Genomic DNA, 15,626 nt, shown 5'->3' with positions numbered 1-15,626 from the left:
ACTTATGAAGGCATAATAGCCGATTACAAATAAAAAATATTTCGACGTTTTGAAAATTCAACCCCTAAGGGGGGTTAAAAAGGGGATGAAGGTTTGTATGGGGTTCAAGTTTTATTTTGAGCTAGGAACTTGAAACTTTGTAAAAAGGTATTTTATTAAAATAGAAGAAAACTAATTTTAGTGTTTTTGCGAATTCATCCCTCAAGGCGGTGATAAAGGGGTTGAAAGTTTGCATGGAGATCAAAGTGTTTTAGAGGGCGGGATTTGAAACTTTGTAAGTAATTGAAAGGCAAGAAAAGTTATTTCAGCGTTTTTCAAAATTAATCTCCTAAAGGGGTTAATAAGGGGTTGAAAGTTTGCATCGGGAACGAAATTTTTTGTAAATAGTGATCTTGAAGTGTCGTAAAAAGACACAATAATAGGAAACAAGAAAAGTGACTTAAGCGTTTATAGAAATTAATTCCCCAAGGGAGTTAAAATGGCGTTCATTGAAAGTTTGTATTAATCCCCTAAATTGGTGAAAAAAGGGTTTAAAGTTTGCATTCGATTGGAATAGTGGACTTGAAAATATTCTTAAGGGATTGAGAGGGAATTACGTATATCGAGAACAATTTTTTTCACTTAGGGGCTTGAAACTTCGTAGGTTGTATCAGACAAATCTCATGCGTTGTATAATTATTAACAAGTGATTAACCGTCCCTACTTCTACCTTTTTCCGCATAATGTTTTATGCTCATGAATATAACAACCAACATACAAATCCACGCGTACGAAGTCGCAGGCAACATCTAGTGTAAACATAGGTATCTTTGACTTCGACTGTACGAGTAGGTATGTATGTCCATCATTACTTAGGCGCACCTTGCAGCGTTAACTATTAATGGAAGTGATCTTGAAAATGTAACTTGCAGAGGTCATAGGTATTCATGTCGATACTCTCAATTTCATATAAAATGGATTAGTAATTGTGACTTTATGTCCACTTGAGTATGGAAATGCACTAAAGTATGCATGCGTAGGTCACATTGTCTTTTGTCACAAAATTCTAGGCACATGCTATGCGACATAACTCAAACTATATTGCATCAGCTACTAATAATTGTAACCAACCCTTCTATACATGAGTCCAGTACATTAGAGGCAGACCAAGATAACGTCTAATATTCTAAACGTCAAAATTCTATAAAATGAAGACGTTTTTATAGAATTTAATGTTTAAAATAACACTTGCACGTCTGGTCTATAAAAATCTCTGCAGAGTTATCTTGGTCTGCCTTGACTAAAATAGTCACTTGCAGTAACAATGACGTGCGCTAATGGGCTGTTACTTAGCGAGACTTAAGCATAAAGTCTCTTTATTATTGATATTCGATGTCTTTGATACAGTACTAACACAGCTTCGTTCGATAAACGGAACCGGGGAGTATTACGTAGCATGCAGGTACGCATTTCCCTACTCATGGCACATAATAGATAATTGTGGCTTTACCGAAGGTGCTCTGTGACGTTACCTGACCTATTTTGAAAGTACCTACACGAATGCATCTGATAATGTTTGGACTGACATGAAATAATATAGGTAGGTACAGTCAGCAAAGCTTAGTTATTAAATAAAGATAAACATTGTAAAAAATAAGCATTCAATGTAATAAAGTACGATATTATTTTTCGTCGACAGTACTAATTGTACCTGTGACGTAGCCATGTAATGTAACAACGGTCGCCGACGACTAACTCGAAGTGAACGGGACTAGTGTCCGACCAAAGTTTTGGTTTCGGTTTCGGCAGGTTTCGGCATAAAAATAGTGTTCGGTTTCGGCGCAAAAACTGCCGAACCTTTCGGTCGCACCGAAACTTATAGCCTTGTACGTTTAACCCATGCATATATGCTTATAGTTTTGCTGACTGTACATAGAGAAGGCATATATGTACATGGTATCTAAAATTTGTTTGGACCCTTTTAAACTTTTATTCACATTTTCACTCGTTGGATAATCGTAATAAATATAAAAGAAGCTATCAACTTGGTTAAATCTTCCACCGCTATTCTACTCAGCGGTATTTGCAATAAATGCACAATGCAATCTACGTCAATATACGATTTGTTCGACAGCGCCTTAGCGTTAGGTAATTTAAGTAGATGTGTTTATTTCCCCCGGGTATTCTAGCCGTTTCTTGTGTTAAATGTACACTTACCTGGTTTGTTTATTTCGCTGCAATGTTGAATCACGTACTTGATGGTGGATTGTGGTGCGTTTCCGTCTAGGACTACGACTGGCGCCTTTTCCAAAACATCCATGTGCCTGTTCACCTATAGACATCATTCAGATCAACATAATATAGTTACTTAATAATAGGCATATCTTAATATTTACTGTGAAAATTTGATGGTTGGATCTGACTTGGGTGAAATTTGGTATTGGCTACTACTAATAACTTGTAATCTGCACAATCATGAAAATGAAAAAAATGAATAATATCTTTATTATCTATTTACAGACATAGTAAGCATTTGCTAGGGCCTCTCTTTAGGCGTACAATACCTGTGTTTAGACGTCCGGCTCTTCCACAACCGTAATTACTTATAGGTACATTATATTACAGACTTACAAAACAAAAAATTACAAAAAATCTTTTTTTTTTTTAGGTATTTATATATATATATTATGTTTAGTCCTATCGTGTGCGTGTGTATGTGTGTGTGTGTGTGTGTAAGCGTGCGTGCGCTTGGGAATATACTCTTTTGTTTTTTACAGTTGGGGTAGTCGCTCCGTCTCATGATATTTTTTCCCTGAAGCCATTTGACGACCGGTCTGGCCTAGTGGGTAGTGACCCTGCCTATGAAGCTGATGGTCCCGGGTTCAAATCCTGGTAAGAGCATATATTTGTGTGATGAACACGGATATTTGTTTCTGAGTCATGGGTGTTTTCTATGTATTTAAGTATTTATAATTATATATGATATATATCATTGTCTAGGTACCTACAACACAAGCCTTATTGAGCTGACTGTGGGACTTAGTCAATTTGTGTAATAATGTCCTATAATATTTATTATTTATTTATTTATTTATTTATTTTGGAATAACTGTTTTACAGTGATGGTAATTTTTCCATATATATTGAGATACCTATTTATTACATTATACAGGTGATTTGATAATTTGTAAAATTGTCTTCTTGCAAATATGGTTCTAGTCTTATTATTCACAACAACATCTTTCCTTCTTCTATTTTCTGTACTAGAATTATATGGCAAGGATCTATGTACTTTTAAAACTGCGGACATTATATATAGTTGCCTAACAGTTAGGAGGTTAGATATATAACATATACCTATGTATCTAGCTATATCTATAAGGTAATTTCTACTTACGCAGGTGGGTAGATGGACAAATGTTAGGACTAGACTAGGTACACGTACTCGTATTATCGGGGCGAAAGAGCAGGGTTCTATATTATTTGCGACTTCTAGTTTATTAGTAGACAGTATAGTTGGTTGGGCCGACCAGCCGTGTCACCCTGCTTGTAAGGCTGTTTTAACTGTAATCTAAATGTTAAGCTGGCCGTACACACTAGAGCGTGCTGCGCAATTTTGGCTGTACAGTCCAACACCACAGGTAATAAAAAGGAGCTAGGTCAACCGGGATAAATGCATCTATTGGTATAAATGAGTCTATTGAAGATATCTTCGAAACGCAACATAATATAACTATTATAGCTTTTGATGGTCATGCTTAAATCTTTGCGTTTCATTATTTCCTTCAAAGACCAGTATTTTTTCCAGCCACTAGCAATCCTCTTGTTTATTTCTTTTGACATTTGGTCTGTAGGGACAATTATCTGACCCAAATATACATACTCTTGTACATGTACTGAAGCTCATCTTACGTACACCTACTTATTGAGACTAAAATGCAGTTCTATATAAATCTTTAAGCGCCACTTGCACTATCCCGCTCACCTGGGGTTAACCGGTCAAACCGTTAACCAAGTGTCAAATTGAACAGGTAACCATGGGAACTCCAGGTTTAACCGGTTAACCCCGGGCTAGTGGGATAGTGCAAGTGGCCCTAAGTGAATCAAATTGTCTTATTTCTGACCCATCTCCTTTACAGTCCAATTACACACATTACACTGACATCAGAATGAGATGTCATTTGGTTATAGCGCGCCGTGCTCGTGTCAAAACGTACTTACGGACAAGTACGAGCGAAATGTACGACAACTAAATGGCATCAGTGTACGTTCGAATAGGCCTACGAGTATTAGCCAAATGGATATGTTGATCGATCTCCACTAAGTATATGTCTACAAACTACAAGTTAAGCCTCAAAATGCCTCAAAGGCATACCACAAAACAAGGTTTCCCAGGTAGTTATGAAATAAAGGTCATTAAAAAGACGACTTCGATTAAAATTTTCAAATGAGCGCTTTCAGATTTGAAATCAATGCAAGTTAGATTTGATTCCTGGGATAATTCGTTCATCCATGTTGTCTCGGCCACCGATATATTATTATTTTTTCCTACTCCTCTACTGTTATCTGTCATTTATGCATTCATTAACACGAATATAAGAACATACATAAAAGATTTCAAGAAAAGTCTATATTGTCTATTCCTCAAAAGCTCTTGTGCTTTTATAAGCTATAATGTTACTGCGATTAATGGCTACCAACCTAACAAAACCAAAACGAATACAGTTTTAAACTAAGTGCATTGCTGCCAACGTACAAAATATTCATTTGGTTGCATAGTAAAAATAATTACTTCATAAGTCAGAAACACGCATGTGACACCCGTAATATAGCAACACCCATAGACTACGAAGACCGCTTAGCGTTGCTTGTTAGTCTCCGTAGGCTACGGTGGCCAAAATTGAGAAAAAACTGTCCAAAAAATTAATTTAGCAAGTAGCAAGTACCAGGGCCTCATGAGTTATGAGGAGGTGTCGCCGACCGGCCGGCCGCGGCCCGGGGCGGGCCGGGCGCGTAACAAGGTATGCTCGCGCGTCTTGGCTATATACTTTTGCTGTAATTTGTTTACCTAAATTAAGATTTATTTTTGTTGACTCGTAGGAAAAATATTGTATGCAACGTTGTATAAGTAGGTCAAAAAATTCTCGTGGCGTTTTCCTTTACAATGTTCGCCTACGCCTTCGGCTCCGGCTCACATTGTAACTCACGCCACTCGCCTTTTTTGACCCTTCTTATACAACTGTTGCATAAAATACTATACGTTGTACCGTACTACAAGCAGCCTCATAGAGTTCCGAGCCTGAATACAGCATTGATAGCAACTTTACTAGCTCCGCAAACTTCGTCGCGGTATCTGCAGTAATGTTCTGTGTGTTGTGATACAATTTACCGAAGAATTGTTTGTGCAGTTTGCAATACTGTAGAGAAAGCGACTAACCTACATATCCGATATCGACTTATATCATTATTATCTAACTAGCTGCAAAACCCGGCGTTGCTCGGGTTAAAATAAATCGCATGTTTAATGGTATAAAAAATATTTGAGGATGCATTTTTTAACGTAGATAATATAGATTTCTATCTTAGATATTGAAAGACTTAGTCGACCATTAAATATGCGGTGTATAGAAAGTATATTTAATTAATTAACTAATTAACTAATTGAAATAATCATAAGTTAGAATAAAAAAACACCTTAGTAAATGGAAAATTTATGTTTTATTCACACAATTATTTACATATGATATTCTACATACTACATATATGATAAATACATTAACATATTACACGTTATATTATACATTTACATTTTGTTTAATTTTTCTATAATACTTGCTTATAGACTACATTTATTGTTTTATTGCCCGGGCTGTAGATGAACAAATTTCGAGGTGATCCTGCTCGTGAGCATGCAACGTATAATTGACCATGTGCAAAGCATGGTTCCTTTAAGTCAACGCCACAGTATTTGAATGTTTGGCCCTGTGCTTTGTTGATGGTCATACTGTAAGCCAACTTCACCGGGAATTGTAAACGTTTAAACGTAAAGGGCAATCCATTTGATATTAAAGGTATTCGTGGTATAAATACTATTTGTCCTTTTTCTTTACCAGTCATTATACTGGCTTCGATGATGTTATTTTGTAGCTGTTTAATACAGAGTCTCGTACCATTACACAATTTTGGCGAGTTCAGATTTCGTAATAGAATAATTGGTGAACCAACTTTCAATTTAAGGCAGTGCAATGGCATTCCTGGAACATTTAGTGAATTCAAAAATTCAGAAGGAAAATTTACGCTTTCTTGTTCATCAGTCATTGTATCGATTGAGTTGTAGATTTTCTCTTCTCCCGGAATCATTTCCTGGATGATGTTGTTGATGCTATTGACAATGTCGTTTTTCGTGGCTAGAATAATGCGCTCCCGTAACCATTCTGAATTAGTATAATTTTCAGCAATACTTGGATACACTTCATTTATAAGTTGTTCCGGTGTTTCAACAGCATTACATAACTCATTAGTTAGTGTGATTTGGCCAGTATTTTCGTCTATTGGATAAGTGCCCTCTCCTATTTGTAAAAGTTTTTCAGCAAATTCTTGGGCCTTTTCATCTCCTGAAATCTGTGCTCTCATATTTGTTGTTAATTTAATTATTTTTACCTGTTCCCATATGAACGACTTCTTCAGGCAAGCGTTAATTTCATCTGCCGGCGTTGATTTCGGAATGACAGGTAGCGTTTGACGGAAATCGCCTGATAGTATTAACAATACACCTCCCATTATATTCGTGTTGTCGCGTAAATCTTGAAGTGTTCTGTTTAGTGCTTCTAGGGATTTTCTATGAGCCATTGTGCTTTCATCCCATATAATGGCTTTGCACTGTTTTAATATTTGTCCACGTGCCGATGATTTTGTGATGTCACATACCGGGAATTCGTAGTTAGCTACATCTAATGGTAATTTTAAACCAGAATGTGCCGTTCGTCCACCATCCATAAGTGTTGCCGCTATTCCAGATGATGCTAGGGCGAGAACGATTTCTTTATTTGCACGGATTTCAGCTAGAATTAAATTTATCAAAAATGTTTTCCCGGTGCCACCAGGTGCGTCTAAAAATATTATACCACTTCGCTGATTTTTATAATAATCCATTATTATGTCGTAAGCTTGTTTTTGACTCTCAATTAATAAGGGTTTGTTGTGTTGGATGTAAAGCCTCAATTCGTCGATATTATAATTTGTTTCTCTTAAAAATTCACTGTTCATAACATCCAAATGATTTCGTTTAGGAGATTGAACACCTAGTTGTATTAACGTTTGGTTAGAAATTGCTAAACATTTATCTTCTATCAATATCAAAGCTTTGTTAAAAATTTCTTCATTAAAATTAATTTCTAAGTCCGGATTTTGCTGTCGTAAATCAGCCAAGATGTCATCGCTCATATATTCTCGATATTTAAGCCATAGTCGATTTGGATTAGAAGGATTACATGTAGTTAATATGATTGCAAATAGCTCACGAATTTGACTTGCTGTTGCCGTTTGGGCTGCTTCATTCATAGCTAACTCCCAATGATTATCGTTTTCTAGTAGACCCAATCTTTGACATGCTTCACGATATGTCTCACAAATGTAACCATTGACAGTTTTTAGGTCTTCAAAACACGTTGGACCACGAATAGTGTGAAGTAATAAGCGTAGATAGAAACATTCAGCGTTTTTTGGATGCACTGTGTAGACTCGTCCTATTGTGTTACTCTTGAACACTCCATCATGTCCTTCTACTTGCATTCCACGTTTTCGAGGATTAAATTGTTTACTTGTTGTATCCCATGTATAATAGCTGGGTACTTCTGAGTAAAGTAAAGTCTTAGCAAATTGGTCTTTCTGGCATAATTCAAAAAATGCTGTTAAAGTTGTTCGAGTTGGTGGTTCCGTCGCAACTTTTTGTGCTGTTTCTGTTGTAAAAAACACACGTTGTCCATTTTCTAGGTGGACGGATAAATGTTGAACCGGTGGATCTCGATCGTGTATTGGAAAACTTAAAATTCGCCAAATTGCTTCGTTGGTATTAATGTAACGACCCATTTGATACTGTACTATTTCATCATGCTGGTTTTCATTGGTTAACGTAAAAACAGCCATATCACTGCCTTTGTTAATATATTTGCATACATATTTTATAGATTTAACAGAACTGCAGTATTCAACATTGATATGGGCATTGAACATTTTAGATAAAAGTGGATTATATGGTACTACCCATTGATTATTAACTTGAATTTCTGCATTACCTCGTATTTTAATTTTAGCTGTAAATCCGCCTTGTTCTGGTGATCGACGTCTATATTTAGGATATCCGTCTTCGCCTGTAACTGTTTCGTTCAAAAATGGCTTTGGATAACGTTTCGTACATTTTCCATCTTTCATACACGGAGAATTTCTATTTAGCTCACCACACGGGCCATGAACCATGTTTTTTACGATTATACTATAAAGATCAGAATCTTCTTCCGGGTTTGGAAATTCAGCTTTGATGATATCATCTATTTGATTCGGTTGAATTTTATTTTGGAGCCAAATTAAGTTGTGTGAATGTGGCAATCCTCGTTTCTGCCATTCAATTGAAAACATCCAGCAGATAACAACACCAAATATTTGATTTTTCACAATGGCGTCTATAAATTTAATTTGTTTTTGACGGAAAACTCGGGCAACAATATCATGTCGATCGCTGGCCGTCTGACCATATTGTAATTCTTCTTTGATTTCCATCCATGAAGAATTACATGTGAATGTTATAAATAAATCTGGTCTGCCGTGTTTCCTAACATAAGTTATTGCATCTTGAGCATATTCATGCATGTGACGTGGACTTCCAGTGAATGTCGATGGCAAGATGACCAATTTTCCCATGTTATCGACGTTTCCATCATTTATCATTGCATCTTTCAAATGGATGTATTCATCCGAACGCAACTTTCGTTGATTATGGCGAATAAAATCTAATCTTTCCGTTTCAATTTTAGCATACATGTCTACAATAAACTGCTGAAATAGCTGCCGACAGTTTAAAATATGGTTATATTCACCATTTCTAGTCATAATTCGATAAGCATAGAATTGCATAGCTGATACTTTTTTGTTAGTTTCGACACCTGTAGCTGGATTGATTTGTTGAATATTGAAATGATAACCATCCTCACCTTGCCAAAAAAATTAGCGGATATTGTAGCGCATCATAACTACGATGTGTTTCAGCAATACGTTGCAATTTATTACTTCGACGTTGAATAATAATATCACGACGACTACATTCGTTATCAACAATGACTACGGCAACTTCGTTCGTTTGAGGTGCATTAAACCTTCGTTCGTGTTGACCGGCTGGTCTTTTATCTGCTCGAATGACGATCTTATAATTATCTGCAGCCATTTGGTCTAGAGAAGTCTTGAACACATTGATTAGTTGATTATGATTATGAAGTAGACGTTGTAATTTTTGAATAATATCTCGTTGCAGTCCCTGAAAGTTAGAGCAACGTTGGTCTGTTTCAAGTTCATCGTTACCAACAAAGTATATTTGAAGAAATTTTGGAGATTCATTAGACATCGGCAAAAGAGAGCCTAATCGGTGATAAATTTGGCCTTGAACCTTAAAAACCGGGCTGAAATTTTCTTCCTGACATATTAATGAAGCTCCAAATGAAGTCATTTGAAAACAACAGTTGTATCGACGTATATTTTGTAGAAAATGATTGGAATCTGGTGTTTCTCCAGTCATATATGCGAGTAATTGAGGTGGTGGTACATCTAGTGCTGGTAAATTGACTTTACCACTCGAGCAGCATATACCAGCAGTTTCGCCTTTAAATTTCCGGGCATGACAATACTCGCATATCGTATCCATTTTTCCGATGACAATATTTGGATGTTCACTGTATTGTTTTTTGCAATCATAATGGAAAGCCTGAAGTTCTAAACTTCCAACTTTACATGAAGCAGCTCGTCGTTGGCGTAAAGTAGCCATTCTTTCTTTTTTTTTGGTATTTTCCAGTTCACGTTGATCAGCAGATTGACGATTTCTGAGTGATCTTACTCGACATCTGGTTTCTTCATTAATACGTGCTCTTTCCTCTTCGGTTAAATTTTCTCTAATTCTTTTTACTCCTTTACGAATGTTTAAAACACGTTTTTCTTTTTGTTCTTCTGTTTCATTTTGACGTGCTATTTTTCTTCTTTTTGAAACCACTTTGGGTTTTGTAAATACTTTTTTTCGCCTTGGCATTGTAAATATAAAAAAAGTAATAAAATTAATCAAAACGAATATCTTGGTTGTTACAATGATAAAACTAACGAAAAGTTACTCACTTTCGGTTTATATACCGTTGAAAATCGAAATTTCTAGTATCAGAACACTCTAGAATAGTCAAATAGTTTTTACTTTTTCATTTGTTCAAATCACTTCAATTTATGTAATCACTGTTCACTCTTGGCTTCAATTGATCTTTTCGCGACTGTAAACACGGTTCAACTGACAAAAAGTCACTGATTTTCGGTTTATATACCGTTGGAAATCGAAATTTCTAGTATCAGAACACTCTAGAATAGTCAAATAGTTTTTACTTTTTCATTTGTTCAAATCACTTCAATTTATGTAATCACTGTTCACTCTTGGCTTCAATTGATCTTTTCGCGACTGTAAACACGGTTCAACTGACAAAAAGTCACTGATTTTCGGTTTATATACCGTTGGAAATCGAAATTTCTAGTATCAGAACACTCTAGAATAGTCAAATAGTTTTTACTTTTTCATTTGTTCAAATCACTTCAATTTATGTAATCACTGTTCACTCTTGGCTTCAATTGATCTTTTCGCGACTGTAAACACGGTTCAACTGACAAAAAGTCACTGATTTTCGGTTTATATACCGTTGGAAATCGAAATTTCTAGTATGAGAAAACTCTAGAACATTCCGAGGTACTTAATTACGATCTGGATCGTCAGGATTAATTTCAATAGTTGCACACATTTCGGAACTTTCTAGAAGCTTCTAGATTATTCTAGTCATTTCTAGAACTATCTAGAGCATTCCATATCGATTTTTACACTTGCAAACAATTTTGAATCTTTCTAGATCTTTCCAAACATTTCTAGAACTTTCTAGATCATTCCAGAAATTTTTAGAACTTTCTGGAACATTCTAGATCGATTCTAGCAGTCACACACAATTTTGGAACTTTTTAGATCATTCCAGAAATTTTTAGAACTTTCTGGAACATTCTAGATCGATTTTAGCAGTCACACACAATTTTGGAACTTTTTAGATCATTCTAGAAATTTTTAGAACTTTCTGGAACATTCTAGATCGATTTTAGCAGTCACACATAATTTTGGAACTTTTTAGATCATTCTAGAAATTTTTAGAACTTTTTGGAACATTCTAGATCGATTTTAGCAGTCACACACAATTTGGGAACTTTTTAGATCATTCTAGAAATTTTTAGAACTTTCTGGAACATTCTAGATAGATTGTTACAGTCACACACAATTTGGGAACTTTCTAGATCATTCTAGAAATTTTTAGAACTTTCTGGAACATTCTAGGTCGATTTTAGCAGTCGCACACAATTTTGGAACTTTCTAGATCATTCCAGAAATTTCTAGAACTTTCTGGAACATTCTAGATCGATTGTTACAGTTGTACACATTCTGGAGTTTTCTAGATTATTCCAGAAATTCCAGAAATTTTTAGAACTTTCCAAAAGTTCCCATGAGTTAGAAAAGGACAGATATATATTTTTTCACATTTTAGCCACCCACAACCACCTACTTCCACCCACCGCGACCAAACTCCCTTACTCCCACCGGGAGACCAAGGGGTATTTACCACCCCAACAGGAAGTTGATTGGAAATAGTGGTGATAGAGAAAACCGTGTCTTTACTTACGCACATTAGCATTTTATATATATATTAAGATTAAGATTAAGATTAAGATTAAGATTAGGTATTATACGAATTATGTATGTATAGGGCCCTACTATATACAGTAAATAGTTACCTATTTACAGGTTATCTAATCATCTCTTTACATGGAAACGGAAGCGGTGTAAATGGGTCTTGACACCTCACTCAAGGAGAAATTGAAAAAGTTGTGGTTATTAGACTCCTGATCCTGATGTTAGAACTGAGTACTTTTTATACATTATATGTTTATGTATTTATAATGTGTTTTTATAAATATATGTGCATGTATATCTTATAGTTTGCGTATTCATACTACTGGTCTTCTACTTTTTATTTTATTTTATTATTATTTATTGTTCTCCTCCTACTTTTATGTGTAGCCAAAATTCTCATATACTTACTCATTTACCTAAGACCTTTGTAGAACCCATAACCATACAATAAAATATTTTTGATTTTGATTTTGCTATTGTTCATATTGATTTGTCTTTCACCTGTTCGAGTTTGATCACTTCGCATTTTCTTGAAGGTCAAAGGTTAGCTTGAAGAGATACCTTTTAGGGATAAGTTCGCCTAAATAAAATAACATTTTTTTGTTTTGTTTCGTCTGTTTTATGTTAAATTGTTTATACACACTTGACAGTACATACATACTTGATTTTGGGACAACACGTGAAATCGTAAATCTTGTGGCATGACCGTGATATCACAAAGTTAAACACAGCCCCTTCAATTTGCCGTCATTTCAAATATAGAATAAGTAGATACCAAAACTTTAAAGTTTGCGGGGGTGACATCGCCACTTTTCGCCGAATTACCATACTCGTGCATTAATACTTACTTACCCATTATTTTTGTCAAGCAGGAGCCAGAATCGATAAGAATTGCGACAATGTAATTGTTTACTTACGAGTTCGATAGAGATGTGATTATGGAGAGCCATGTCCCCAAGCCCTAGTTGACACTCTCCTCGGGCGTCCATGATGGCAGCGTATGTAGGCGTGCGGGCACCTCGAACCATGCATCCTGCGGGCCAGGAAGGATAAAGCGTGATCAAGTAACATATCACTAGGCGGTGATTTAAACTGCACCTAACCGTGTTCGTGGGGCACGAATGCACACCATATTATGTTATACTCGTATGCTATGGTTGAGAACGAATCGTAAGTATAACGACGCCAGCCGGTCGCTTGAGTTATAGGTGAATAAAATAAGTATAAAATCGACATATTTGTGTCCAAAGTGATACGTATAGTAGCAAGCAGTGATAGCCGAACGATTTGACCCACGAAACCCATACGAATACCATTCGGTATTTATTAGCAAGTCTTCGATGAAGACATTCGTTGTTAGGAAACCCACCTAATTTAAACACAGTTTTACTCGTATTCACCACTTGATTTTAAAGCTGTTGCTTACATAAAAAGTGGTGTCTTTCGCCATTTCTCGGGTACCTACTTCGTTAGTGTAGATATAGTGTAGTGTAACTAGCCAGCCTGTAAAGCGGTTAGTCGTAGGTTCGAATCCCGGTAATTATGCATATGTCGTTGTTGTTGTTGATAGTCACAAAAACTAAGATAGACCAGGAAAATGCCGAAAGAAAACGACAACCGATAATAGGTGAATTGTGAAAAGATAAGCACTGGTTCTTGAAGTCTATATCGTCTATTAGTCGTTCTGATGCGATCTCGCCATTTATGTTAAGTATATAGTCTGGCAAACCCCGGTTTCTTGAGGATGTATTAGGAGAGAACCAAAAAGGCTCTTGAGACTTTACCGTCCAGTAGCAGTCCTGGTGCGATCCGAGTAAGGTAGTGGCCGTCAGCATCGTCGCCGACGGCGGTGAGCAAGCGCGCGCGCCCGCCGCGCAGTCGCCACAGCGCCTCTGCCATGTTGCGCGCGACCCCGCCGCCGCACTGTGCCATCGCGCAGGGGTGCGTACTGCCATCCAACTATTAATAATATTGTAAATAATCGGTCAAGTGCAAGTATGAGGCTCGCACGGAGGGTTTTATGAAATGGAAAATGTAATGTTTTTTTGTTCAGACTTTATTCAAATCCATATTTTTATTTGTATAATTTTAAAATTAAAATTTATAAACATAAATAATCCTATAATAATATTTTCCGGGTGATAAAACTCGACTGCGTGTGCTTTCTCACCCAGAAAAATAAGATAGGATTGTCCCATCTCTCGGCAATGGCTTTCAGGATGCTGTTGGTGCTGTTCCATACCCTGTGCATCAGGGAGGCGACTCGTTTACGTTTTAAACAATCGATCATATTTTTGTAACCTAGTTATTTTGGACCCACTTTTTAAAGAAGGCTTGAATATATATATCTAGTTCCATACTAGTCCCATTATTTCAATATTTAATTCTGATGATGGGATCTATAGGCATACGTATGGCAATTTTTCATTTTATCAAAAAACCAAGCATTTGCATTTAAAAAAAGCGGCATTGGATGAAGTGGAACTGCTGATGAAAACCAGAATGGAACTCTTAAATGACGCGTATTTCACGTTTGGCTATTTATCTTCTTTAAGTTTATTAAGTCCATATGGTTTTTAAGGAGCATTTGTTTCAATGTCCAATTCTGATTATGGGTTCCGTAAGGAATTGAGGGAACGCCTCAAATCTTGATGGATTTAGATTCAGACCTTCAAATTCGTAACTATGCTGAAGCGCGATACTTTTTAGTGACATGGCTTTTAGGCCAAACATGAACGAGCTCTTTAGAATGCTATGCGTCACTCATAACAAAAACTTAACACTAAAAATAAAATTATACAAAATATGAAAAACCGGTCAAGTGCGAGTCGGACTCGCACAGGAAGGGTTCCGTACCATTATCAATAAAAACGGTCACCCATCCAAGTACTGACTCCGGCCGACGTTGCTTAACTTCGGTGATTGGATGAGAACCTCGAGATTGGAAAGAAATGTTTATTTTATTCTGTTTTTAGTATTTGTTGTTATAGCGGCAACAGAAATACATAATCTGTAGAAATTTCAACTGGCTAACTATCACGGTTCATGAGATACAGCCCAGTGACAGACGGACGGACGGACAGCGGAGTCTCAGTAATCCCCCCCCTGTAATCAGGGTCCCGTTTCACTCTTTGGGTACGGAACCCTAAAAAACGACCAAAAATGATAAAATAAATTACTATTCCTTTTTATACGCGATGCGCTAGCAACTGATATCGCTAGCAGACTTCAAACATTTTTAACGAGTAAAGTTTTAAGTCAAACTTTATGTTAGGCAGGTACTCGTAATATTTGCGTACAAACATAAGTTTCTCATATTTCATTAGAATGTAGTTTTAATAAAATACAAAAATAGTTATTCCACGTGTATCCGAGTGTCCACGTGCAAGTTGCAAGCAACCATCTGGCTGCAAGCACTTACCATGTTTCATGTTTAGTCTATTAATCGAGCTCGTTATTAGACACAGCTTAAACGGATCCCCAGTCCCCCTTCATTAAATGAGAAGTTCGTATCATTTTACATTGGTTTAATTCTACGCCACATACTTATTTTTGTATTCTAATTCGAAAGAAGTATTTATTATATAAGGATCGAATCTGTTAGGTATTTATTTGTTATTTGATCGGCAACGAGAAATCATATTAAGGGCTAGTAGTTTTTATCGAATCTGGGTTTCTATTTGAC

General features: G+C 36.2%; 1 protein-coding gene across 1 annotated transcript in view; it reads right to left on the bottom strand.

The window, feature by feature from the left end:
- Positions 1 to 15,626, bottom strand: part of LOC133521470 (pseudouridine-5'-phosphate glycosidase) — a 180,593-nt gene that overhangs the window by 4,450 nt on the left and 160,517 nt on the right. The window contains exons 8-10 of the mRNA XM_061856448.1: positions 13,726 to 13,900; positions 12,859 to 12,974; positions 2,197 to 2,311 (exon numbers count right to left, since the gene is read on the bottom strand). Of these exons, the coding sequence (XP_061712432.1) occupies positions 2,197 to 2,311; positions 12,859 to 12,974; positions 13,726 to 13,900 (406 nt within the window). The remainder of the gene's footprint in view (positions 1 to 2,196; positions 2,312 to 12,858; positions 12,975 to 13,725; positions 13,901 to 15,626) is intronic.

This window comes from Cydia pomonella, chromosome 1 (assembly GCF_033807575.1).
Source record: "Cydia pomonella isolate Wapato2018A chromosome 1, ilCydPomo1, whole genome shotgun sequence".
In the NCBI taxonomy this organism is placed as follows: domain Eukaryota; kingdom Metazoa; phylum Arthropoda; class Insecta; order Lepidoptera; family Tortricidae; genus Cydia; species Cydia pomonella.
This window is presented reverse-complemented; position numbering and strand designations above follow the sequence as displayed.